Genomic DNA, 26,343 nt, shown 5'->3' with positions numbered 1-26,343 from the left:
TGTTTGTGGAATTGAGCTTCAAATTGTTTAAGCTTTCTTTATCAGTGTTAAATAATAATGGAGAAGTCATAACTTGGGGATGGATTAATTAATTTATTTATTTATTTTTATATACTCTTTATTGCACACACAAAGTTTGACAAAATCAGGATATTATACTGAGCAATTGGCGGCTTTATTGCTTAACAGCAATTTCTTCCAAGCAACCAAATTTAGTTATAAATTAAAGTCTAAAAAATTTCCTTCTAAAACTCATTTTATGCAGCTCTATCTAAAAATACTCTGAAAGCGATCAGGTTAGATCTGTTATTGCCCGAAAGGAAAAGACACTTTAGACTTATATTTAGAGTTACTTTTGAGCCAAATTAATGCCTGATCTGATCTAAATATGATGTTAATTTAGATCAGGCAATTGAGCAAAAAATAAATTATTCTACATCAGAAATAACGACGATGTTAAATTAAAAGTTAAAACATTATTAAAGAGTATAAAAAAGAACATGAGAGGCGTTAGGTACATATTCTAATTTTATCGAGTTAATTTCTGATATTTTTATGATTTTATAATACATTTTCGGTTTGGCAAGTAGATCTTTTTAATGTTTAATGTCAGTCATATAGGAACACCCTGTATAATCTTAGGGACAAATGAAATAGGCACTTTGTAACAAAGTATGTTGATTATAAATTATGCAATAAATTTACACCTCAAGAAAATACACATAAAGAAAACTCGTTAACCAACTCATATAACGATGTATTTAACATCTACCTATGCACATTTTCATAGTTTATTCTTAAGAGGACTTTGATAAGATTAAGAGCTAGCGCGCAAGAGCAACTTTTGTCACCGCAACTATTTTGTCTCTCCCATCAACTCTATGGGCTAGTAAGAAAGTGTGCGCAACTCCCCATAGAATTGAGGGGAGAGGCAAAATAGTTATTCAAAATAGCTCTTTTATTCATTTTACAAGACATATACCTAAACAATATCACACAATATAATTATGTATATGTACCTACTTAGGTATGAACAGTTTTAAAAACAAATGTCAACCAATTCAACTCAAACAATTATATATTTTTATCTGTTATCACTAGTCTATCTTCATTCTATATAGTCTGTAAGACTGTAACGTTCTGTAACACACCACCTACATAAGTAACCTATCCGTTTTATCGCATACCAAATCCAAATTATCTACGTATGATAAGGATGGTCACAATAAAGCGTCGTATACCACTGAGTTATGATAGCCTGGTATCGCGTGGCTAACGACGCTCTGTTCCGTAGGTCCGTAACGCGACCACGATGTAGGTATTACGACTTTTTAATGGGCCCTAAAGATGAACGTATGAATGGGTAACATGACTCTGTAGCTTGGAATACATAAACAGTTTGTCCGCACTTGTGTTTGTTCGGACGATAAAGTTCGGTGTTGCTTACGATGGGCCCGAATTGTTTATGCCGTATGCGGGCCTAGTACCTACCTACGGGTATGAAAAAGATGAAAGAGTTCAATTATAATCTTTCCAGATATTATTTGCAAAACTGATAACCGCCCTTTAACTAATTCACTTCAGTTTATTACAAAAGTTCTAAAGCGCAAAAAAGAACAAAAACATATCAAAAAAAGCATGCAAAACGTGCGGGTGCAAAACAAAATCGTGCGAAAACCGTGCCAGTGCATAAAAACAAATAATAAACTAAAGAGTGAAAATTACAAATGGCCAAATAAATTTTCAATTATGCAATTTAAAGTCCGACATGAAAATAAGAAAAAAAGTGTAGGTCAATATGAATAAGTGCTAGATTTTGGACTTTCTGACCTTGGGTTCTGTGTGGTCCAGACTGCATCGCGGGGACCCGCCGCCGAGGTAGCTACACGGCATCAATGTCACCATGCTGATTACATTCCGATCACTTAAACGTCAATATCACTTTGACAGTTTTTTGCGCGGGAAACGGTTCGCGGCATTTTTTAGCACATGTTCTACGTCCAGTCACTGAGCACACATTTAATCATCTCGTTACTAAAAGAGAGGTATGACATTAATTTCTTACACTTTTCATAGTTATTTTAATATTATAAACCTAGCGTTACAGTTAATATCGGAATCACTGCAAGTATTTTTGGTTTATACAATAAATTTTCTAGGCGGTAGATTGAAGAGTTATAGCGGTCAGAAAAATTAAGCAAATTAAGACTAATTCGTTTCTAATTTATGCTCGTATATTATATTAAAAAAGTGTCAACAATAATCATCACGCTACGCTGGTGGCTAGTTATTGAAAGGCCGTTAGTCATCGCCCTACATCAAACAGAAAAAAAATAAAAACAAAAGAAAAAATTTACACGCACGTTCGGACCACCCACATGGTTTTCAAATTCGAATATCGAAGGCGTGTTCATCAAGTTGTCAAATCGAGTTTGACGTAATCGAGATTGTAATTTTTTTAATTTTTTGTCTATGGCAGCTTCTGTTGCTACATGAGATAATTAACCAGTTTCAAAGAACTCCATAACCGCAACACATAAGATGATAAGTGTGACTCATAGTATGACTTCGCAATGAACACCTATTATTAATTATTTATTAGACTTGTAAATTTATTAGAGGTAATGTAAAATTACGCTTCTAACTTGAGATTGTACCTATGTAACATATTGTGTGGTTGTGTTAGGAAAAAAGCTGAAAGTACCTATTGCTTGGTTATGATTTTTCTACATCTTAATTTCCCTATGGATACAAATACAATCATAAGGTGTTTTGAAAACTAAAGGAAAGTTTAAAATTATTACCTAACTTGATACAATTTTATTTTTTAGTAAGTAGATGGAAAAAAATATTGAGGTACCGGCTACCGCATACTTAGGTACATAGTATAACAGCTATGACAGGTAGGTAGATGTGTAATGCCGTTGTGAGAAATGAGGTAGCTATCACGAAAGCTACTGGCCAGTAATAAAAAACGATTGTCAGTTCCAATTAAAAACGCTCCGTTTAAAAATTCAAATTTGGAAAACGTCAAATAATTTACGTTCCATTCCACGCTGGTACATTAAAAGTATGAAATGTTAGAATTAAAGGCTTTGAGCGTGTCCACGGGGGGTTACGGTAGCTATCCTCGCAGTGGGATACTATTATAGTGGGATGATACGTATGGGATTTGTGTTTTGTATTTTTCGGGCTACCTAATAGGGCTTTTATTTCATAGTATGAAAGTTTGTTTAGGTAGGTACCTACCAATTAAATTATGTTTATTGTAATATTCATGGAGAGCTACACGCAATGGTGGGACCTCATAAAATGTCTGTGCTGTGGCTCATAGCTCACGTTAGGTAAATTCTAAATAAATACCTACCAAATATGATAAATTTGATAAAAATTACTAATCGAATAAGAAATTAATTTCAGTGTAAATTTAGAAAATCGAATTATTTACCTACCTATTGTGCGTAAAAGCAAACAATTTTTAAATAAAAAGTGAATGTTCCAAATGAAAATAGAATTCATAACAAATCGTGGACTTCAAACTTCAAAATCAAAGTATGGAAGTTTAAAAATCAAGTTAAAAATCGAATTGCGTTCCCAACATTGCATTAGTTTTGTTTTTTTAATAATTACGACTTGTAAGACTGGTTTGATTTGAATTTAGAATAACGTCGCATCGCCGTTTGGAATCGATAAGATGGTGTGTTTACGATTGAATTTAAATCGATTACTCGTTTGTTTGTAAAATAAAGGGTTTTCCAATAAGAGGTGTTATTTTGAATAGCCCGCTATTTCGGTAGATGTCACTTTTGAAGCTGTCATTTCTTGGCATTTGACAAGTAGAAACTACGCCATTAATAAAAATGGTACGATACACGCTTCAACAACGCATTGAAATTATTAAAATTCACTATAAAAATGGTGAAAATTTGGCAGAGACGGTTCGTAAAACTCGAACATTTTTGGGTCGTCGTGAAGCACCTTGTCGCACCGCAATACAGAAATTGGTGGAAAAATTCGAGCTGTTGGGACAAGTTATTGATAAGAAGAATAAAACCCGTGCACGTCGCTCAAGAACAGCCGAGAATATTGCTGCTGTAGCCGAAAGTGTTGAAGAAAACCCAGGTTTGTCCATTCCTCGTCGTTCTTTGGAATTAGGTATTCCACAAACGTCATTACACCGTATTTTGCATAAAGATTTGGGTCTTAAGGCTTATAAAGTCCAGTTAACACAAGAACTCAAGCCGGCCGATCATCAACAACGTCGTGACTTTGCTGATTGGGTCGTTGAAATGCATGAAAATGATCCGGAATTCCATCTAAAAATCATCTTCAGTGATGAGGCCAACAAGCAAAATTGTCGCATCTGGGGCTCAGAAAACCCAAGAGTTATTGTTGAAAAGCCTCTCTATCCTCAACGTGTGACTGTTTGGTGCGGTTTATGGTCCGGCGGAGTCATTGGACCTTACTTTTTCGAAAATGAGGCTGGCGCAACAGTTACGGTGAATGGATTGCGCTATCAAGAGATGATTAACGATTTTTTATGGCCGGAATTGGATGGTATTGATCTGGACAGCGTTCACTTTCAACAAGACGGCGCTACGTGCCACACAAGCAACGAAACCATTGATCTTTTAAGGGAAAAGTTTCCGGACCGTGTTATATCTCGAAGAGGTGATCACAATTGGCCACCGAGATCTTGTGATTTAACACCTTGCGACTTCTTTCTTTGGGGCCACGTGAAGGAGAAGGTCTACGCCAACAGCCCAGTATCGATTCAAGACCTCAAAGATGGAATTCGTGAGGCTATCGAGGACATAGAGCAGCCACTTTGCGATTTAGTTATGGAAAATTTCATGAAAAGGATTTTGTCCTGTAAGCGTGGCCGTGGTGGTCATTTGCCTGATGTTATTTTCCACTATTAACGGCATACCTTCCTCTTTGTAATGAAATAAACATCTTTCCTCTTCCGTTTGGACAACGTTCGCGAGTAGACGTGTCTATTGTATTTCGTAAAATTAATTTCAAAGTTAATTATTAAAACACAAATAATAGGATAGCATACGAGCAAGAAGTTCAACGGTGATTGTGAAGTTGTTAAGGTGAAAACCTCTCGCTACTTATGTGCTCCTAGTACGTCGGAACTGTGTTTACGTGCATATTCTTGATTTGCTTGATGAATGAGATCGCCTGCTGGTTCTCTCTCTTGCTGCCGAAGATAATTAATGAAAAGATAACACACACATTGAAATTACATTTGTAAGAATAAAAAGTAAGAAATATTACATTAGTTAACCTCCTGATTGTTCATGTTATCTTGGTAGTGGGACCTAACTATATGGCCGGTAGGGGAGTGTGCTGAATGAAACAAACATACTGGGTCAGTTTTCACTCTTTATAACGCCTATTGACTTATGCTACCCTAGTACTACAGATTGATACATTCTAAACAAAATGCCACTAAAACGTAGCCCACCAACCAAAAAAGCATTAACTTCATCTCCTAGCTTGGACAAATCTGCCTCGGATTCTTGCATCAATGAGTTGGCTGATAACAGCTCACAGTCAAGTTTTATTACTCAAAGATTGAAACGTGGAAGGGAGGATGACTTAAGCACCGAATTAAATAAACTAAAAGATGAATTTATGGCCATGTTTTCTTCATTTATGGCTTCACAACAGTCGGAGCTTCAATCCATTAATGCGACTATTAAAGAGATACAGCAATCAAATAATAACATTGATAGTTCCATAGCTATTCTTACTAGTCAGAACGAGGAGTATAAACGAAAAATACAAGAAATGGAGATTCAAGCCAAAAAGGATAAAGAATACATTACTTTGCTTGAAGAAAAAGTCGAAGATATACAGAGGGATAATCTGAAACGAAATATTGAATTTAAAAATGTACCCTCGTTACCTAATGAAACAAAGGAAGATTTAATTAATATGACTTTACAACTCTCTAAAAACATCAACTGTAAAATCGAAAAATCCGATATTAAGGACATTTACAGAGTTCGATCTAATAATCGAAATAACGATTCTAATAAAAATTCGCGTATAATTATCGAACTAACTTCCACCATGTTGAAACGGGATGTTATGAGGATGACAAAATCGTTCAATATTAGAAATAAATGCAAACTTCAAGCAAAGCACTTGGGCTTTACGTCAAACGAAGATACTCCTATTTTTGTTACCGAACATTTAACCCCCAAAGGTGCCCGACTTTTCTTTTTAGCAAGGGATCTCACTAAATCTAAGAAATTCAAATTTTGTTGGACATCGTTTGGTCGCATCTTTGTGAGGAAGGACGAAACTTCTCCAATTATTGTTATAAAAAAAGAGTCTCAAGTCCACCACCTCATGCAGCAAGTGTCCCAAGCATGACTAGTGGGCAAGATTCTCTTCTATTTACTACTTTTGTTTCTATCTATTGTTTTTTGTATTAAATATTATAATATATTAAGCGAACAAGTCTGCGATGTGCTAGTTGTATTCTATATAACTATTGTAACTTTTTCCACTAGCTCATCAGTAAATTCTATTTTGTATACTTTAATGTTAGCATATTACACACAACTCACTACTCATACTCTAAATCTAAACCTCATACCACTCACACACAAACACATTTACACATTAAATACAGATATACACCTCTATTACATTCTAGAACGCCTCTATCTATGTATTGTTTTCTTAATTGCTTTTAATTTGCTGTCACTCAAATCAATGATTGCTCATGGTAAATTACGTTGCCATACTTACGTTGATCTAAATATATACCCACTTATAGTATTACTTAATGTTAAACTGTATTATCTATTGATAACCTCGCCACTGAACATTCTATTTCATTTGATTTTCAAAAACCTAAGTCGTTATGTAAATTCTAAAAAAAGAAATTTATTATGCAATATTGATACCTCTACTTTGCACAATTACTTTTATAATGGATAAAGTTGATTCATTAAATACAATTACAGAATTGGATCAGACTGAATTTTTTACGCAAGTAAGTTGTGATATTCAGGATTTAGAAAAAAACATATGCATTAAAAAGAATGACCTGACTATAATATGTCAAAACATAAGAAGTATTTATCGTAATATAAATGATTTCCTAGTAACAATGTCGCTTCTGAATTTTGACTGCGATGTATTAGTGCTGACGGAATGTAGACTGGACAAAGATAAACCTATACCTCAAATACCTAATTATGTTGCTTTGGAATCAACCAAATATTTTAACCAAAATGATGGTGTTGTAATTTACGCTAAATCTCATCTTAAACCAGAATTAAAAGAAGTTAAACTTCAACATGCCTCTTGCATACAATTAATGATTACTGATTTTACCTTATTGGGAATTTATCGCTCTCCATCGATTCAAAATGCGTCGGCTTTCATTGAGTCCCTAAATGATTACTTAGAAAATATAAATTCATCTAACATAATTATCACCGGAGACATAAATATTAATCTTATCCAGAGTGCTAACGAACAAACATATGACCGGAATAATAAAAATTACTATTTAAATATGCTAGCTACTCATGGCCTAGTTGCTGGCCATAAGCTTCCCACGAGGGAAACCAGCTGCTTAGACCACATCATATTGAAGGTAAACAAAGAAGTGTTTCTCGCTAATATTGCCGTATTAAATACTACCGTAACTGATCATTTATCTGTATTTATGAGTGTCTCAAAAATTATTAAAAATTCAAAAATAAAGAAAAAAATTGTTGAATATATCGACTACGACGACGCTTATAATAGACTTCTTAATAAAAATTTAAAATCACTGCTTTTTTGTGATGATCCTAATATAGTAACAGAACGTCTACTAAAGTACCTTTCAGAATCATTAGAAGAAAGTAAAATTTCTAAACATCTTCCGAGGAACCAACGCACTGTAAAGCCTTGGATAACAAAGGGCATTCTTAGATGTATCCGTAACAGAAACAAAATGCAGCTTAAACTTCGATCTGATCCACACAATGAAATTTTGAAACTTACCTTTAGACGATATAGAAATCACTGTAACAATTTAATAAAAAAATTAAAACGTAAATATGATAGACAATTACTTGCAAAATCTGCTAGGAACTCGAAGAAATTATGGAAATCTATTAAAGAAATAACTCACTTTAAGACAAATAAATCGCATTGTAAAGACCTACTTAACTTAGAGCAAACGTCTATCGATTCTCTTAACTCTGTAAATTACTTTTTTGCGAATATTGGTAAAACTCTGGCAGATGAACTTTTGAATAATCCTCCATCCGTCTCTCCCGATAATAACAGTTTTTGCTTGCCTGCTCAGCAAAGCACATCTTTTGTACTTTTAGAAACAGACCCTGGCGAAGTTATAAGTGTAGTTATGTCTCTTAAATCTGACAGTGCCCCTGGCTGGGACAACATACCAACAAAATTTTTGAAATTATGTATAACTGCTATTGCCCCTCATATTAGCCATCTTGCAAACTTGTGTTTCAGGCAGGGCGTTTTTCCACTATTGTTAAAAAAATCAATTGTTACCCCCGTGCACAAGGGTGGGGATAGGGACGATATCAATAATTATCGGCCAATCTCAGTTTTACCTGCTATATCTAAAGTTATTGAGAGACTTTTAAATAATAGATTGTTAAACTACTTTGAAAAAAACTGTATAATCTCGAATTCACAGTACGGATTTAGACATGGGTTATCCACTGAGGATGCAGTTTTGGCTCTCACATCTTCTATCATAGACCAACTTGACCTAGGAAACAAGTGTTTAACTGTCTTTCTGGACCTAAAAAAGGCCTTCGATACCGTCTCTTTTCCCACTCTTGTTCAGAAATTAGAGCGTGTAGGAATTCGGGGAACACCTCTCAAATTGTTAACGGATTATTTATTAAACCGCACCCAAAGAGTTAAAATTGATAATCAAGTGAGTCGGGATATGGACATTACTTTTGGTGTACCCCAGGGTAGTGTCCTTGGCCCGACTCTGTTTCTAATTTATATTAACGATCTTACTAACCTTGCTATTGATGGTGGTAAAATCATTTCGTACGCAGATGACACCGCTATAGTGTTTTCTGGGCGCTCATGGAATATAGTGTACTCTATTGCTCAACTGGGTCTCTCAAAGATTTATAATTGGCTTAAATTGAATTTACTTACATTAAACGTTAAAAAAACGAATTATATTTGTTTCTCAATTAACAATAGAACTCAACCTAATAATAACTTTACTTTAAAACTGCATGAATGTAATAATACAAATGATTTGAATTGTAATTGTAATTTAATTGAAAAAGTCTCTTTTACTAAATATTTAGGTATAATTTTAGATTATCGCCTCTCTTGGTATTGCCATCTAGACTATATTAATGAAAGAACCCGAAAATTTATATGGATTATTAAAATGTTAAGACATATTACCACTCCTGAACTCATTAACCAAATTTATAAATCTCTTGTACAATCTGTAATTAGCTATTGCATCCCTATCTGGGGTGGAGCAAATAAAACTAAACTCTTGGACGTGGAACGTGCCCATCGTTGTCTACTTAAAGTGATGCACTTTAAACCGCGAAGGTTTTCAACTTCGGAGCTATATAAAGTCTGCGATGTTCTAACAGTTAGACAGTTGTACATTTTTTCGGTTACTACTAAAATTCGTAAAATATCTCCTTTAGACAAATTAACTGAAAATAAAAGGAGAAAGAAAGACGTTTTTAACACCATATGTACTAAAACAGTTTTTGCTAAACACCAATTTAAAGCTAGGTCCATCTACCTCTATAATCGTCTTAATAATATTTTAGATATACATAGACTTAATCATCGTGATTTTAAAAAAACGGTTATTCAATATTTGAAAACACTTTCCTATGAGGATACTGAGGCGCTTCTACACTACATTTTATAATTTTTAATACCTCAAACATACCCAAACATACACACACACACACACACACACACACACACACACACACACACACACACACACACACACACACACACACACACACACACACACACACACACACACACTCACAGACATACATCTGCACACGTTTTATATTTGTAATATTAGTTAAGGAAGAGCGGGTCCTCCTGACACAGGTTTTTGTAAACTTACTAGGAGGACTCATCCATTTTCTGTATATGTAAACTGTGTGTATGAAAATAAATATATTTTTCATTTTCATTTTCATTTTCAAACATCTGATGATTTATAATAAAAAATGGCATTTTTCTTTGAATATCAAAATAACACCTCTTATTGGAAAACCCTGTATTTAAATGGACCGAAGTAGATGTTTGAAATTCTTTGTTTACATTTCTTTTATATTAAGATTTATGCGACATTGAGTTGTGAAGTTTGTATGACAAATACGATTTTATTGTGAACTAGCGTTGATTTTCAAACTGTTAAACCTTGGTTAAACCATGTAAATTGTGGTTCTTTACAGATAAATAATCCTACGTAGAGGCTAGACATCAGTTTCAGAATTTAAAGATGTGGTCGACATAATATTCCTTCCTTCTTTTATTATATCAAGAAAAAAAAAATATACCTTTAAATGGTGTGTTTTATTTTTGAAGTGAAACTTCTATATCGGGGTTGGAAAAAAATTTAGTGTAACATTTTTTCGTTACGCGTGACATTTTTCCGTTACGCGCCATCTTTTTCTTATCCCTTCCACGCGTGATTCGACGTATTTCTGTAAAGTTGCTAAAGTAAATTATTTTTTGAAAAAACAAGGTCATAAAGAAGTTTCACTTTTTACGTGTGTAGGTACACTAGTACACGCACACATTTTTTTTAATATTCAGTAAAACATCCGTAAAATATAATTATTTTCTGTCACGTATTCAATTAGGTATTGTTCATTTGACAAAATTTTGATATCAAATGTTTACCTACATACCTAGGTATTTATGGGCCGCTCCTCAGTTACTGTAAATATTTCCTATATTTCATAAAGATCCCACATTCAGATAAAATCAACAAGCGTCACGCATAATTAGTAACTGATTTATGGCGTCCGCGTCATTAAAATATCAGTAGGTACAACTTTTTCTTTATTAATTCCCTTTACACAGATTTCAAATTTTAATAGCTCGGTAAAATACACAAAATTGTGTATAATTCATATTTCACAATGCTTAAAGTTTATTAGTAACATCATAATTTCATTAAATGTTTAAATTGAAAATATTATCTTTTAACAACAATAAATTCGCTGTTAAATGGCGATTGGAACATTCTACAGCGTACGTAAAAACAACGCATATTTAATTGCTATATTTCTTCATTAATTACGGTCCTGCGAATTAGAAGCGCACTAAATGGGCCTGATGACTCGCACGACGACAAAACGGTATAGAGATAACATCGACTCGAATAAATTAATCGATTTTAATCGCATCTTTACGTCAAATTACGTGCAATCCGATTAGAATGCGCGGGCTTTATTTATAGAAATACTTTCGAATGTTTTTAAATTGCGTTCTATTTTAAAATTGTTTTAAATCTTTATCACAAATTTAATTTAATTTTACATACGACTGACTAATTATGACTAATTTTAAACGTATCCACGTATTTGCGTGTTTTTATACACATTCTATGTCATAATCTATAATTTTGTATCACATCAATAGACAACAATATTTTTTATCTATGCTATAGATTTATACAATCTATGCTGATATTCCCGCCAAAGATTGACGTCTTCCTGTCAAAAGTATTGAGTTACGAGCTGAGAAATGTAAATGAACAGTGCAGTTTATCTGCGATCGATTATATTCAGAACTACTTATTTTTTGACTATTGTAAGGATGTTGGTAAAACATATTATACTTTGGTAGTTATTATTTAAATGGTTAAACGTATGCATTTATAGAAATTAGGTACCTACTTTACCATCAGGTAGGTAGGTACCTACCTAGAATGATAAAGGGCAGATTTCTACAATAAAGTAATGTTTCTCGAGTTATAAAAGTTAACGATAAGTGACGATTTATAACCTATAGCATCTGGTATCTAATCTGTGCCTATAGGTACCTACCTACCTATTGCAGAACTGCATATTTGGTTCTTTATCTATAGCTTAGGTAGGTAGGTAGGTACTTGTTTATAGGTAATATGAAACCGGAATCAAAGACGTGATAATCCTTTTTACTTACTTTAAAACTGATAAATTATTTTTAATTTTGTAATTTTTTGTAATAATTAATTAAGTACCTATGGGAAATAAAACAAAACCCGTCATGAGGACTAATGGTTAGGGAGCCAGGTGCAAATTTGGTTAATTATTTCCTCTCAAGGGATAATTCGTCAGACGCATCAGAGTATAGTATTATAAAGCCTCGTGAACGTCAGCTGGCGCTCGGTTGGGGGGTTGAGCGGTTGTAGCCTCCCACGCACGTAGGAAAAAAAATACATTCATTCATTTCCTCTCAGCTAAAAATTTGCCAAATTGTAGCTAACCCAATATCTCAACGAAAAAAAATAATCAGCTGGTTACAACATGGTGTATTATACGTCAGCTGGTGTCTCGAACATGAAAAAAATAAAATTATTTTCCGTGATTTCCTCTCAAACAAAAATTTACCTGATGATAGCTTATATGTAACTGTGGATATATATATAGGTCAGCTGGCTGTATCTTGGTGGAAAAACCGTCAGCTGATACTTTGAAAGTTATTACTTAGGAGTTAGACAGAAGCATCTATTGCCAATTTATATGCATCAACTGACTAGGTTTTCCTCGAATTATTGCTAGCTGATTTTTTTTATTTATCGCATCAGTATATTAACAATCAGCTCACAAATTTTCATCTGAGATGAAATGACGTATCTTTAAATATTATCGTTATTTTTAAAAATTCAAGCAACACACGCTAGCATAATATAGACAGTAATAAGGTACTTGGAGGTAGTTAGTTGTGCGCATGATCGGGGTACTACGTACATTCAGCCACATCGGTAAACATGTTTTTACAAATATTATAAACTGCATTTAAAAATAACTATCATAATATCATCAAATTCACATAACTACCTAAAAGTGTAATAAATATGAAATAACCCACTAAAAACATTAGTTAACTATAATTATTAAAAAAATAATAGTATAATATATAATTAATAAAGTTATTACTTATCTTTTACGGGGACTTATGTTGATGGAATTCCACGTATCTCGATGATTTTGTTAATGTCTCACTATATTCGAGACACCAGCTGACGTATAATACACCATGCTGTAACCAGCTGATTATTATTTTTCGTTGAGATAATGGGTTAGCTACAATTTGACAAATTTTTAGCTGAGAGGAAATGAATGAATATACTTTTTTTTCTTACGTGCGTGGGAGGCTACAACCACTCACCCCCCCAACCGAGCTCCAGCTGACGTTCACGAGGCTTCATAATACTATACTTTGATGCATTTTACTAATTACCGCTTGAGAGGAACTTGGTCATAAAATCTGCTTCTGGCTCCCGGACCATAAAATCTGTCTAAAATTTAAAATCGTGATCTCCATCAACCGTCGTCCATTGTGTTAATGTGTGCGCGAGTCACTCAAGTTCAGCTAGCTCTTGTAGTTCTCCTAACAAAAATCCTGAAAGGTGCAGACTGACTGACTGACATAAAGTGATCCATCAACGCACAGCCCAAACCACTGGTCAGATCAGGCTGAAATTTGGCATGCAGGTAGAGCCGTAGGCATCTGTTAGTACGTAGGCATCTAAGAAAGGATCAATTCTACCTTCAAGGGGATAAAATAGGGGATGAAAGTTTGTACCATGAAAATTTATCTTTTCCACGCAGACGGAGCTGAGGGCAACAGCTAGTAATTAATAATTATTAGGTACATACTTATTAAAAGGTGATGATGACAACTTGATTTTTAACTCATTAATAATTTCAAATTAAAAATCAAATCTACTCAATTAATGAATAACATAACATACACTACCTACAATGTTATTTTAAAAGGAAAATAAAACACGTTTTGTCTACAAAGATTTACGTAACAGCCGCGTCTGAATGAATTTGTTGACTCAACTTGTGTGTGTTGCATTTTTTATGTTTACTTTGTTTTTACATTATATTTCCGATGACCTTCTGACCTTGATGAATTAAGTACACATTCGTGACATACTTTGATTAAAAAAATATTGGTTTATTTAATTATGTTCGATTGTAGAAGAATGCGAAAGGTATCTGTAAATCGGTATCTAATATAAAAAATAAACAGTTGTTTGTTAGTTTTCAAATTGTAAGAATTGGTCAAATTTGAAATAAGACTATCAGGAAGACACTAGTTTTCAAATAAAAAAATCATCAAAATCGGTTCACCCTGTCTAATTAAGTTAAGGTAACAAACCCAAAAAATACAGTGGAATTTTACTCCTTTTTATTAAGCCGGTTAATAGAACAATATTAATTTATCTTTTCCCAGATTATATAAACTACATAAGACATAAACCACCGAGTCCATTAAAAGTAAAAGCGACGTTGACACATCTAGGTTGTTTAATCTGTGGCTGTCATTATTCTCTAATCCCGAAATTCGGCATTGCTCCAGACAGCTGCGAAATTTGAATGAGGAACATCCGCGATGTCCTATCTCCTTCCCTCGACCCGCCCAACACAAACCACGCCTCTTCCGCCCGCCAAACTAAATTGAATTTCGAACAATTCGAATACGCTATCCTATCCTAGGATTCGATACAAACAACTCTCCTCTTTATTACAGTCGAATAAGACTTAATTTCGTATACGAGAGTTTGATAGAGACGAACAAAGCTTCGTTCAGTTTGCTCTTTTGTTGTTTATTCCATTGAAACGGGACAGATAAAAAATTACTGATGTGAAATTGTTGTTTATTATCCGATGTACTATTGGTCCGTTGTTTATCGACTTTAAATTGTGTACTGAAAGACTTGATTTCAAATTTCAATTATTCATTGTTTCTCTACTTCGTATTTTAATTTACGCTTCCCGTCTTTGTTTTATTTAGAATAATATACCTAGGTACCTATTTGGCAAAGAGATTAGGTACTACCTAATTATGAGATGGTACATACCTATTTTCAAAAAAGATACCTACTAGAAAGGTATGTTGTTTGGTATATTATATAGATATTAAATTAGCAATTAGATTTAAGAATTAATGTTGTTTTTCATTGCTCTTATAGGTAGGTAGGTACCTGTTTAATAATTTTATTTCACAGCACATCTTTCTTTACAAAATTCGTTAACCACGGCTAATTCACACTCCTCTTTGAATATTCGGAAATGCTAAATAACAAAATATATTGTAGACTAGCTTCCGCCCGCGATTCCGTCCGCGCAGATGTCGGTCTTCGCGTGGATGGTTTATTTCTCCATTTTGAGTAACTCTGACAATGACATCTTATAAAAAAAAAATTAATCACATATTTGGGTTTGGTATCGATCCAATAACACCCCCTGCTATTTATTTTTTCAATATTTTCAATGTACAGAATTGACCCTCCTACAGATTTATTATATGTACCTACGTACCTATAGATAATTTGCTCAAGCTTGAGTCAAAGGTTTTATCACAACTAGCTATTGATAACAGTATAAATTTAATAGGTACCTATAGGTTTGTTTTTTTATACTGTCTGTACAAAGGGAATTTAAAACATTTTCTTATCATGCTAGTTAACTGTAAAGAAAACAAAATATGCAAGTACCAGGCTCGCTGAATTCACAAGGTGGTTGTTATTGTTTATAAAATCATCCTTATCGGGAGTCCATACTCTCTTGGTGGTCGCGGTGTCACATTATGTCATACAGTCATAGCTATAAACGGTTAGAATGTGCAGCAAGATGAGCAGCAATTTTTTCATTTAAATTATATGCTACAAGTTTTTAATGCCCTGGTACTACGTTAAATCTATGTTAAGTATATTATTAGTACTTATTTGAAATATTAAATCACTTACTAAGCTTTCGCCCGCGGCTTTGCCCTATTTATCTAAAACACGTAAGAAGTGAAACTTCTTTTTCAAAAAATAATTTACTTTATGCAACTTTACAGAAATACGTCAAATCACGCGTGCTAGGGATAAGAAAAAGATGGCGCGTAACGGAAAAATGTCACGCGTAACGAAAAAATGTTACACTAAATTTTTTTCCAACCACGATTAAAAGTAGTTTCACTTCAAAAAATACAACTCCAAAATCGAATGTTTTACACCCGGTTTTAACCGCATCCTTCCAATCCAACGCGCAAAGCCAGGCGGGCAGCTAGTCCTCAACTTGTTTATAAAATACACATAGCGACATAATCTATTTACAATTAAGTTGCTGATTTATCAAAGTTGCGGTGTTATAGACCAAAGGTACCGACTGTATTGTCCAACACCTTATATGAAAAGTTCTCGGTATTGTCTCGAGTTACGTAATCATAGAATCATAATATTTTTTCATGCGCTTGGAAGAGTTAATGCGTAGTAGCATGGACCCAATAAATATCTAGTAGGTACTTTATATTATGGTATCCTAATATTATTATCCTAATTACCTCTTCTAGAGCTCTTTAAAATTACTGCGATTTTTACGAAGAATTTGGCAACCGCATTTTAATGTACAAACCCGCACAGCTAGGTATTCCATAAATATCAAAGATATTCGCAAATTGAAATTACGAATAATAAGAATATTATTAATAATTATTTATGAATTTATTAGTGAAAGTCCATTCCAACCTAGTTAGGCTTTTTTGGTTTAGTCATAGATATAGCATATTATAGGTATAGAGAAGCCGTCGCCAATATTATGTTAATTTAAAAACTATCATCTATTACTGCATATTAACCTCAGTAATAGATGCAAATAAAAAAATGTTTTATGTGTTATCTATTTAGAATAATAACCGCATAGCTTCCTACTACTAGATACATATTCACACATTTTATGTTGATGTAACTCGACTGACCGACATGATCGACTCAATGAAGCAAGAGTGCTTCATCATCATCATGCATTCATAATATGAAAGATTTCTAATTAAAAAATGAAGCATTTTCATGATTGCGTGCGTTGTTGTACAATATTTTGTAACAGACAAGCTAAAAGCTCGAGCTTCTAGCATAACTAAATTACATACTTATGTAACTAAGCAATCCTAACTTTTGTAAAAAACAGCGTATTAAATCACACCAAAAATATTTCGAATTCATCCGCCTAATTCAAATCTAATCCACGTTAAATCTAGACACTTTTTATGAGCAGATCGAGATAAGCGCGACAAAAAATGTGAAGAATGAGATGGGATGATAGGGCCGTTGAAAGGGCCGTGATAAGCATCTCTTACACATTTCGGGGACCCTGGTACATTGTATGAATTTGTAATTATTGTGATTTATGGAAAACTAGTTTTGAGCGCTGGTTTTACTTGTAATTTTCATGTTTTGGTTACAAGTTCAATAATTTTCAATGTTTGGAATGTAGTTTTTATTCGTGTCGTGTTCATCATAAATTATTGTTAAATGCTTTTTAATCAATAATTACTAACATACTTTATTTCCAAATCTTATAATTGGCTTCAAGATGGAAAGCAAAGCAAAAATGTTATTTGTCTACAATATGTATATGCGGTATGTCTATAAGAAACAATGGTGAATTAATTTTCGAGTAAGTAATTATCTATTCTCTATTTACTATTAGAATTAGATATAGTGAGTACGGGTAAGTCCGGACATGGGGTAAGAACGTAAACATCAAAAATTCGGCGAATATGAGCATATTTATTTACGGGGGCAAAATTCTGTACGACTTCATTTTGTTTTGCATAGACCTTCAGGTTCTAGGCGTGGCTCCGACGAGCCGCGCGCCTGTAAAGTGGATTTCAAAAAAAATCGTCAAAAAATCATTTTAGAGCGTAAAAGATCGGATATATTTTTTTTATCGACCTTATGCTTTATTCAATAGAAGTGCATTTAAAGGCATGTCCGAACTTACCCTGAAGAGTACTTTTTTACCATAGCCATTAAAAAAGTAAGTGTTGTTTTTAAACGCCTTAAAATCAGAAACTGTTGAGTTTATAAGAATAAACTTATTGTAGAGCAAAGCGATGCTAAATGAATTGTCATTTATATCAGTTTTAAATTCAAATTCAAATTCAAAATTCAAATTATATTTATTTGCAAGAATGTAGTAACAGATTCTAGATGTTTTAATTACAATGTTATGTGGCTAATACATTCTACCCATTGATTGGGTGTGCAAATATTTAAAAAAGAAAGTTAATTAGTCTAATTATTTAAATGTACACACAATTCAATTTTCACAATTACGCGAACGCACTACGATTTACACGATTATATCACTACACACTTCACTTATCACACACAATTCAGTTTACACTACTTTAAGTAGTAAATCTTGAACGGGTGCTGAGAAAATCGGGCTTTTGCTAGATTATTTCAATTCGTCTAAAATCCGTCCGGTCTTACCCCGACTCACCTTAATTACTATATGAATTTTAAGCAGCCATGAAGGTAATAAGTATGTATGTAGTTACCTATACCTATTTTGATAGTTTTTCCATTATTAGTGACAAGTTATGGTAGGACAACATAGGTTACTGGTTACCTACTTACCTATATACATAAGTAATATTGCATAGCGACTTATTTGTTCTGTGGCAATATCATAATTTTGCGTTTTTGTTTTGTATAAGAGTTAGTTTTTCTGATATACCTACAATAATCTTTTACACATTTCATTTTAGCGGATTCAGTATTCAGCTGAAATGGCCGCATTGCCTGAACGTAAAATACAAACAAATTCTTAAGAATTCAAAACAACGTCCTGCTTATCCTTTAAAAGCCTATATATGGATTCGAAATCTCTAAAAGTACACATATAAATCGTACTTGTTAAATTCTCATCTGAATTGACAAATTTTGTAATGTTTTTGACTAAAAATTCATAACTTTACTAAAGCCGAGTCATAAATTCTAGCAAATAAATTCCCCGCATTCCCAACACCGTCACGTGCAAATTTTTAAACTCCTCATAACTCGTTCTACCCTAGTTGCCAACGTATCAATTAAAATAACACTAAGATCGGCCACGAAACAAAAAAACGCGCGACAAAACGACCGAGACTCATCGAATGACCATAAGGTCCAAGAACAATCCACATGTGGCCACAGATTAACGAAAAAAAAAAACAAAATAGGCACGCGTCTCTCTCTAACGCTCGAACGCTCCATATGGTTATCCCGTTCCGACGAAATGTTTCTCGGAATCGGCTGAGCAATACAATGCGTGTGTTGTGCGCACGAATTCTGAAATAAAAAGCCGTGTGTCGGTCGGCTTGTGCTAAATAGCGTTTGTTTGATTTCTATGATATTTTGGTACTTGATAAAGTGGAAGTTTCAATTTGTAATCGTTTGATGCATGTTCTAAATGCCCATTTGCTTAGCTGAGAAGAGAGTAATTTTTCTTTGTCACAGATTTTTAGTATGTACCTAGTGATAGGTATTATGGGCTTCTTGCTTCTTCATTTTAAAATCTGGTTACATAGGTAATATTATAATTCCAACCTCTAACCCACAGCTCTAACCAATGGATCCTTTTTAAATACAAATTGTCATAATATGGATATAGATATCTTCAAGGAAAGTAAAATGCAGAGCTGACGAGCTGCTACCTAGTTACTTTATCATAAAATCTCTCTTTGAAGAGTTCTAATTATTAAAATTTGCCTTAATTTTAAGGCATAATACGTAATGTTGCACATGGTATTAAGTATTAACTTTTTATACCTACTTGTGTGTTCTGGACACCATTTTAATGAAACTTCACTCAATACCCACAGTATTGAGTGAAGTTTCATTAAAATGGTTAACTCATACTAAAAATATATACGTTCCTATTTCAATTTTAACGCCTTTATAATATTAAAGGTCCCTTGAACAAATAGAAGCCATTGTAATATTATTGATAAGAACTACCTACCAGGCTCACATAACTCTATCGAAAGCTAACGAGACAGAAGCTGCGCCACCCAAACCGGAGCCTAATTAAACAAAGCTAGTGCAAAATAAACAAAAAACCGCACACGTATAGTCTTTGCCTACTGAGCCGTGTATTCTGCGAAACGTAACTGCTTAAACCCTGGCGCGTCGGGATTGCTTAGTGAAGTCAGCCATGCTCTAGGGATGCGGCCCTTTATCGATGGAAATGTGAAGGAATAAATTATGATAAAGGGTAATTAATTCATTGATAGTATAGATTTGGTAATTTTTTACTGAGTTGTTGTGGCAATTGATTCTCAAATGTGGTACTTGCGATCTTGCTTAGAAAATAATTGTAAAAATTGAAATGGACATAAAATGATAAATTGATTATTGTAAATCCAAAACGCCTATGAAAAATATTGAATTAGTGTAAAACAACAAATACGCTGTTATTACAAATACATGCGTGTATTAACATCAAGTTAAACTAGAACTATCGACAATCCGCACATCACTAACGAGCCCGTGCTGTAAAAAGAGGACATCGCACACTTCATTAATAAAAGGTTAAATAATGTCGAAGACGTCATTTTCTCCGTCGATATAAAATTACATCCAATGCCCGGCTGCTCAAAAATAAATTAACGAATATTATTAGGTTAAGAAATAACGTGGTGGTTTGGTTGTAGAGATGGAACCGAATTTGTCGATTATCGATAAAATTTCGATTATTTTTCGACTCTTGTTTTAAATGTTTGGAAAACAAACTTCCTGTAAATGGAGTAATTGAAGAATTACGAAATTTGTCGACTGTCGATAAAAAATCGGTTATTTTTCGACTCTTGTTTTAAATGTTTAGAAAACAAATTTCCGATAAATAGAGTGTAATCGAAGAAGTAAATGTTTATTTTGAAAAAGTGATTCTGAATTTAATGTAATGTTCTAAATGTTCTAAATACACAATTCGTTTGTTTTTCAATGTTATTTGAGTTAATTAATTCCGATACAATCGAAGGGTGGGTCTATTGTGAAAAGAATTTATAGGCATGTTATACCTAATTTAGATTACCTATATTATCAATCCACGAAGGCAAATTCCATTATTTCCAAAATGAACACCAAGCAAATATCAGTATTATTTCATTACATATTTTAATGTAAGTTTATTAATTTAAATCTTCACTAATTACAAAGAGAAGATAGGTATGAGGAATTTCTACTTATCACTACATAGGAAGTATAAAACAAAGTCGCTTTCTCTGTCCCTATGTCCCTTTTTATGCTTAAATCTTTAAAACTACGCAACGGATTTTGATGCGTTTTTTTTTAATAGATAGAGTGATTCAAGAGGAAGGTTTTAGTATATAATTTATTAGGTTTAAGACAAAGCGGGCGCAGCCGCGGGCGGTAAGCTAGTATAGAATGTTTCATTTTTATGTTTACAGTAGGTAATTTTATCCATTGAAATATTCAAAGAAAGTGTTTTAAAGTGTACTGCACGTTCGTACATTCTTCTACGCAAGACCTGCCTTAGGTTTTATTTGTTTTGCACTATCTAAGTTGAGTTAGGCTCAGGTTTTCCAGGCTTCTGTCTTTGGATAAGTGTGTACGTGTGTGTATTCAATTATCCTACTTCTATAATAAATAGGTACCTAATCTATACTAATATTATAAAGCTGAAGAGTTTGTTTGAACGTGCTAATCTCGGGAACTACTGGTCCGATTTGATAAATTATTTCGGTGTTACATAGCCTACTTATTGGAAAGGTATATATCATCTCACTGAGACCAACAGGAGCGGAGTACTGCGGGTAAAACCGCAGAGCAGCTAGTAATATATAAAACTTCTTTTGCGTATAGGATCGCCATTAGGCCGAGAGGGCTTCTATAGCTTAACCAGGTGTATAGTAAAAGCAGAGGAGTTTGTTTGTTTGAACACGCTAATCTCGAAAATATTATACCGTTGGATATCTACTTGATTCCTGAGTGCTATAGGCTCTATATGTACCACGAGTGAAACCGGGGCACACCGTTGGTATATCATAAACAAAAAATTGTGAGGTACCTAGGATGTTTGTTACTCTTTTTCGTTAGCATGGATGATTTTATCTGGATGAAATTTTGCAAGGAGATAGTTTATATTCCGTATTAACGTAGAGTCTACCTTATCACATGTAGCTGTGTTATATTAATTAATAACGATATTAATATTCACTCTACTTTAATGTTACGTTATAAGGTTTTATTAAGTAACCAAGCGAAGCCGCGGATTAAAGTTAGCGATAAAGAAGACAATTAAATGGATTTTTTTAATGTAAAGCAGTTTTGCCTTCCGTAAACACAATTAAAAAAAAACTAAGGCTGATCTCATTATCTAAAGATTATAGCGGGAGAAGAAATTTAGTCTAGTTAATTTTTTGGCTACTTTCTCTTTGCAGATGGATTTGGAAAAAAGGCATTTAAGTGCGCAGATGCATTTTACATCTGTTTCTGTCAGATTCGGGTTTATTTAGGATCAGAAATGGAAATATTTAAAAGTAACAGTGACAGATAAAGGCTCAGTAGGCTGAACGGCCACGGCGTCAAATGTGAAGAAATAATTTTATGCCTTACATTGAAACCATAGGCATTAGTATACTTAGTATATTTTTTCTTTTTTACCTCTAACGGCGTAGGTATTTATAACCCCATCAAAGTAAACGTTCCAATTTGAACACTAATATAATCAATAATCATGCTCATACCAAAAATGTGTAATTAGCTTACACTTCAATAAGTCAGTGACTTCGTGAGCTTATTGTCTGATAAGCTTACCAGATAGGCATTGAAAACTTTTTTACAGGTTTTAAAAAAGATTGAACCAATGTCATCGTAGGTGGAACTAATTATGATGTATAGGATTTTGGAAAGCTTTTGAATTTATGGAATATTCCAATTCTGCGCTTATTTTGTGAGGGAAATCAAAAAGGCATTTCTAATCCTCTTCTTTTATTTTAAGAGTTTACTATTCATTATTAATATGTTTTTAAATAAGCTGTCATTTCACCTAAATGTAACTTAAAAGCATCCTCAATAAATAGATTAGTTGCAGATGTGATGGGATTTAAGATTTAGGGTGATTGTAATTTGTATTTGAATTGGAGAGTAGGGTTATGACACCATCCCTCACACTTTATATTTTTCTATGGTAATAATAGCAATAATTAATCTATACTTATTATAAAGCCAAAAAGTTTGTTTGTTTGAACGCGCTAATCTCAGGAATTACTGGTCCGATTAGAAAAATTATTTCGGTGTTAGATATAGGTACCGTTTATCGAGAAAGGCTAGGCTATATCATAATATCATCACGCTAAAACCAACAGGAGCAGAGCAATGCGGGTGAAACCGCGGAGCGCAGCCAGTATAATATAGAGTGATGAACGTTCATATTATGATAGAATATATATTTATGTCCACTGTAGGTGACCAGTACCCCTAGTGTGAGTTTTATCGAGTACGAAACGTTACTATCACGTCTGCGTCACAGCCGAATTAGTATGGGAAATCGAACAGCGCCCCTAGCGGACGTATGGGGAAGCTTTGATTCCCCATACAAATTTCGCGGTGACGCGGACGCGGACGACGCAGACGCGATAGTAACGTTTCTTACTCGATGAAAACTCACACTAGCCACACAGAACTTGTCACATGTACAAAAGAGATTGAAGGAAATCTTCTGCAGAATGTGAAATAAATTTGTTACCAGCTTCAGTAAATATAAGTATAGGTAAATATAAATATACCTCTAGCTCTTAAATAACGAAGAAACCAAGAACTCTAGAAGTAGCTAAATGTAAGTGAAAAAGATTTTTATATCAGTGATAACCTATAAATTTCTTTAAACGTCTGTAGCTGAAACGAATTATAACTGCACCTCAGTCTTATGATTTGAGAAGTAAGAAGTAATTATTAACTTTAGATATTATATACCTTCTAGGTACACGACGTCCCGTGTTTTACCCCGTGGAAAAAACTACGGAAAAACGTGTCCTATGTTTATTTTTTTCTTTCTTTATAGTCTTATAGTCTTTAACGATTTATATTCAAATTTTCATGGACATCAATGCTGAGGTTTCGCTATGAATGAAGACTGTGTTTAATACAATCTAATCAAAAGCACAGAAAATAGTACTTCAAAAGTCAGAAATAATGTACCTTTTTTTTTTTTTTTTTATAGTGGGGAAATCTTCCAAAGATACCCACGGCCCCCGGGGAAGGAGCCGTGGGTTATGTCGGATTCTTACCGACTAAAACCCCACTGTGTTCCGTCGAGCCGCTTTAATGAGGGGGCCGCGGGTATTTGTTAGAATTCTTCCGCAACCCCCCTCGGCGGCAGCCCATCTCCAGGCCAGGCGCAAGCCAAGAACAGGAAAGGTGATTTGCCTGCTCTTCCCTCCCGTTGGCGGCATGAGCGGGACACGTCTCAAGTCGCCTCACCGCACCGGACGATGGATTACATTCCCCGTTCCACCGCCCGTCGCCCTTCGTCAAGGAGGCACGTTGCGACCGTGTAAACCGGCCGCAACACGGCGACGACGCCCAATAAGACGTCTGCGCCGGATCGGGTCCGCGTGAGGATCCCTCTCGCGCACCCGCTCTGCCTCCTCTTTCTGCGAGATCACACTCTCCGAGAATGCGATCACCGCACGCCAGGATCTGTCGCCATCCACCATTGCGCGAACAACGGAGGGTAGAGAGAGATCCGGCCCGATTATCGCGACTAAGCGAGCACGGGGCTCGGCCCACGCGGGGCACACGGCAAGGGTGTGATCTGCCGTGTCCTCCGGGCAGGCACACTAGTGGCAGATCATGCTGGGTTCCCTCCTCGCGACTTTACACAGGTACCGCCCGAAGCAGCCGTGCCCGGACAGTATCTGTGTAAGGCGGAAGGTTATGGCCCCGTGCCGCCTGTCGCACCACTCTTGGAGGACTGGACGTATGGCCGCAACCGTCCTCTCACCCGCGCTGGGCTCCTCGAGCCGGCGCCGCGGCGTTCCCACTCCCGGAACCGCCGCTCGACAGCCTCGGCCCTCCACTCCTCTACTTCCTCGTAGGAAGGATTCACCCCATGTGACCTAGACGCCGAGACGCGGCGATACACGTCCGCTAGCATCTCGGCGTCCAGATCCCATGGCGGCGCGGCGTTCCGGCCAAGAATAATGTACAAAAATAATGTACCTAAACTTATGTCCTATTATCCTTTTGTCTAAAAATTAACGTAAAAATGTATTCTTGCACAGGTTTGTATTGCCTACTATGTAGATAGTGTAACGGATTAGTCTGAAAAGCGAATAAATCGCGATTTAAATCCGTAATATATATTTAATTTCCACACGACATACTGTTATCAAACAGACATATTATGTGTTGTATTTTTCAGCTACTTAGTACGATGCAGTTTGTCAAATATAGCGATATTTGGAAAACAAAACATCGGTACAAATTATTAAATCGTTCTTACAAGTTACAGATATTATAAGAATTGTAGTAAATTCATTATTAGTAAGTTTTAATATTTTCATCGCGCAAAACAAAGTCGCTTTCTCTGTCCCTATGTCCCTTTGCATGCTTAAATCTTTAAAACTACGCAACGGATTTTGATGCGGTTTTTTTAATAGATAGAGTGATTCAAGAGGAAGGTTTTAGTATATAATTTATTAGGTTTTAGACAAAGCGGGCGAAGCCGCGGGCGGTAAGCTAGTTATCTATAAAATATGAAAATGAAACCCGTTTTCACGGCATCACGCGTGATCGGGTGGACCGATTTTGTTAATTCTTTTTTTATAATATTCCTTGAAGTACTAGGATGGTTCATATGGAGAGAAAACTCAATCATGTACTACGGGTGAAGCCAGCCCCTCTAGCCAAGTGGATTTCTGTTAGCGTAGCGTTCAATAGAATAAATAGACTACGAATGTATGAGATTGACGTAGGCTGTAGATACGTTTATCTATACGCTAACAGAAATCCACTTGGCTAGGGGGGCAGGGCGGAATGCTAGTTATTTCTATGATTTAATAAATAGAAATTATAATTTTGCTCTATTACTAACTACTACATTATCCTACATAGGTGCTTATTATATTACTAGCTTCCGCCCACGACTTTGTACGTGCATCCCCGTTTTTCCCCGTTCCCGCAAGAATTTCGGGAAATCCTTTCTTAGGGGACGCCTACGTTATGACATCTACCTGCATGCCTTTCAGCCCGATACGTCCAGTGGTTTGGGCTGTGCGTTGATAGATCATATCAGTCACCTTTGAGTTTTATATATATAG

At 34.8% G+C, this 26,343-nt stretch overlaps 1 protein-coding gene across 3 annotated transcripts in view; it reads right to left on the bottom strand.

Moving 5' to 3' along the window:
- LOC123701703 (eyes absent homolog 2) overlaps positions 1 to 26,343 on the bottom strand; it is a 49,805-nt gene that overhangs the window by 21,286 nt on the left and 2,176 nt on the right. For 2 of the 3 annotated variants that reach the window (XM_045649206.1, XM_045649207.1), the window contains exon 2: positions 1,831 to 2,034. The exons of the other annotated variant lie outside the window; for it this stretch is intronic. In XM_045649206.1, the coding sequence (XP_045505162.1) occupies positions 1,831 to 1,905 (75 nt within the window). In that variant the 5' untranslated portion in view covers positions 1,906 to 2,034. The remainder of the gene's footprint in view (positions 1 to 1,830; positions 2,035 to 26,343) is intronic. 3 annotated transcript variants of the gene reach the window in all.

The sequence above is a fragment of the Colias croceus genome, chromosome 22, assembly GCF_905220415.1.
Source record: "Colias croceus chromosome 22, ilColCroc2.1".
NCBI classification, from domain to species: Eukaryota; Metazoa; Arthropoda; class Insecta; order Lepidoptera; family Pieridae; genus Colias; species Colias croceus.
The sequence above is the reverse complement of the archived record's forward strand: the minus strand, read 5'-3'. Positions and strand labels throughout refer to the sequence as shown.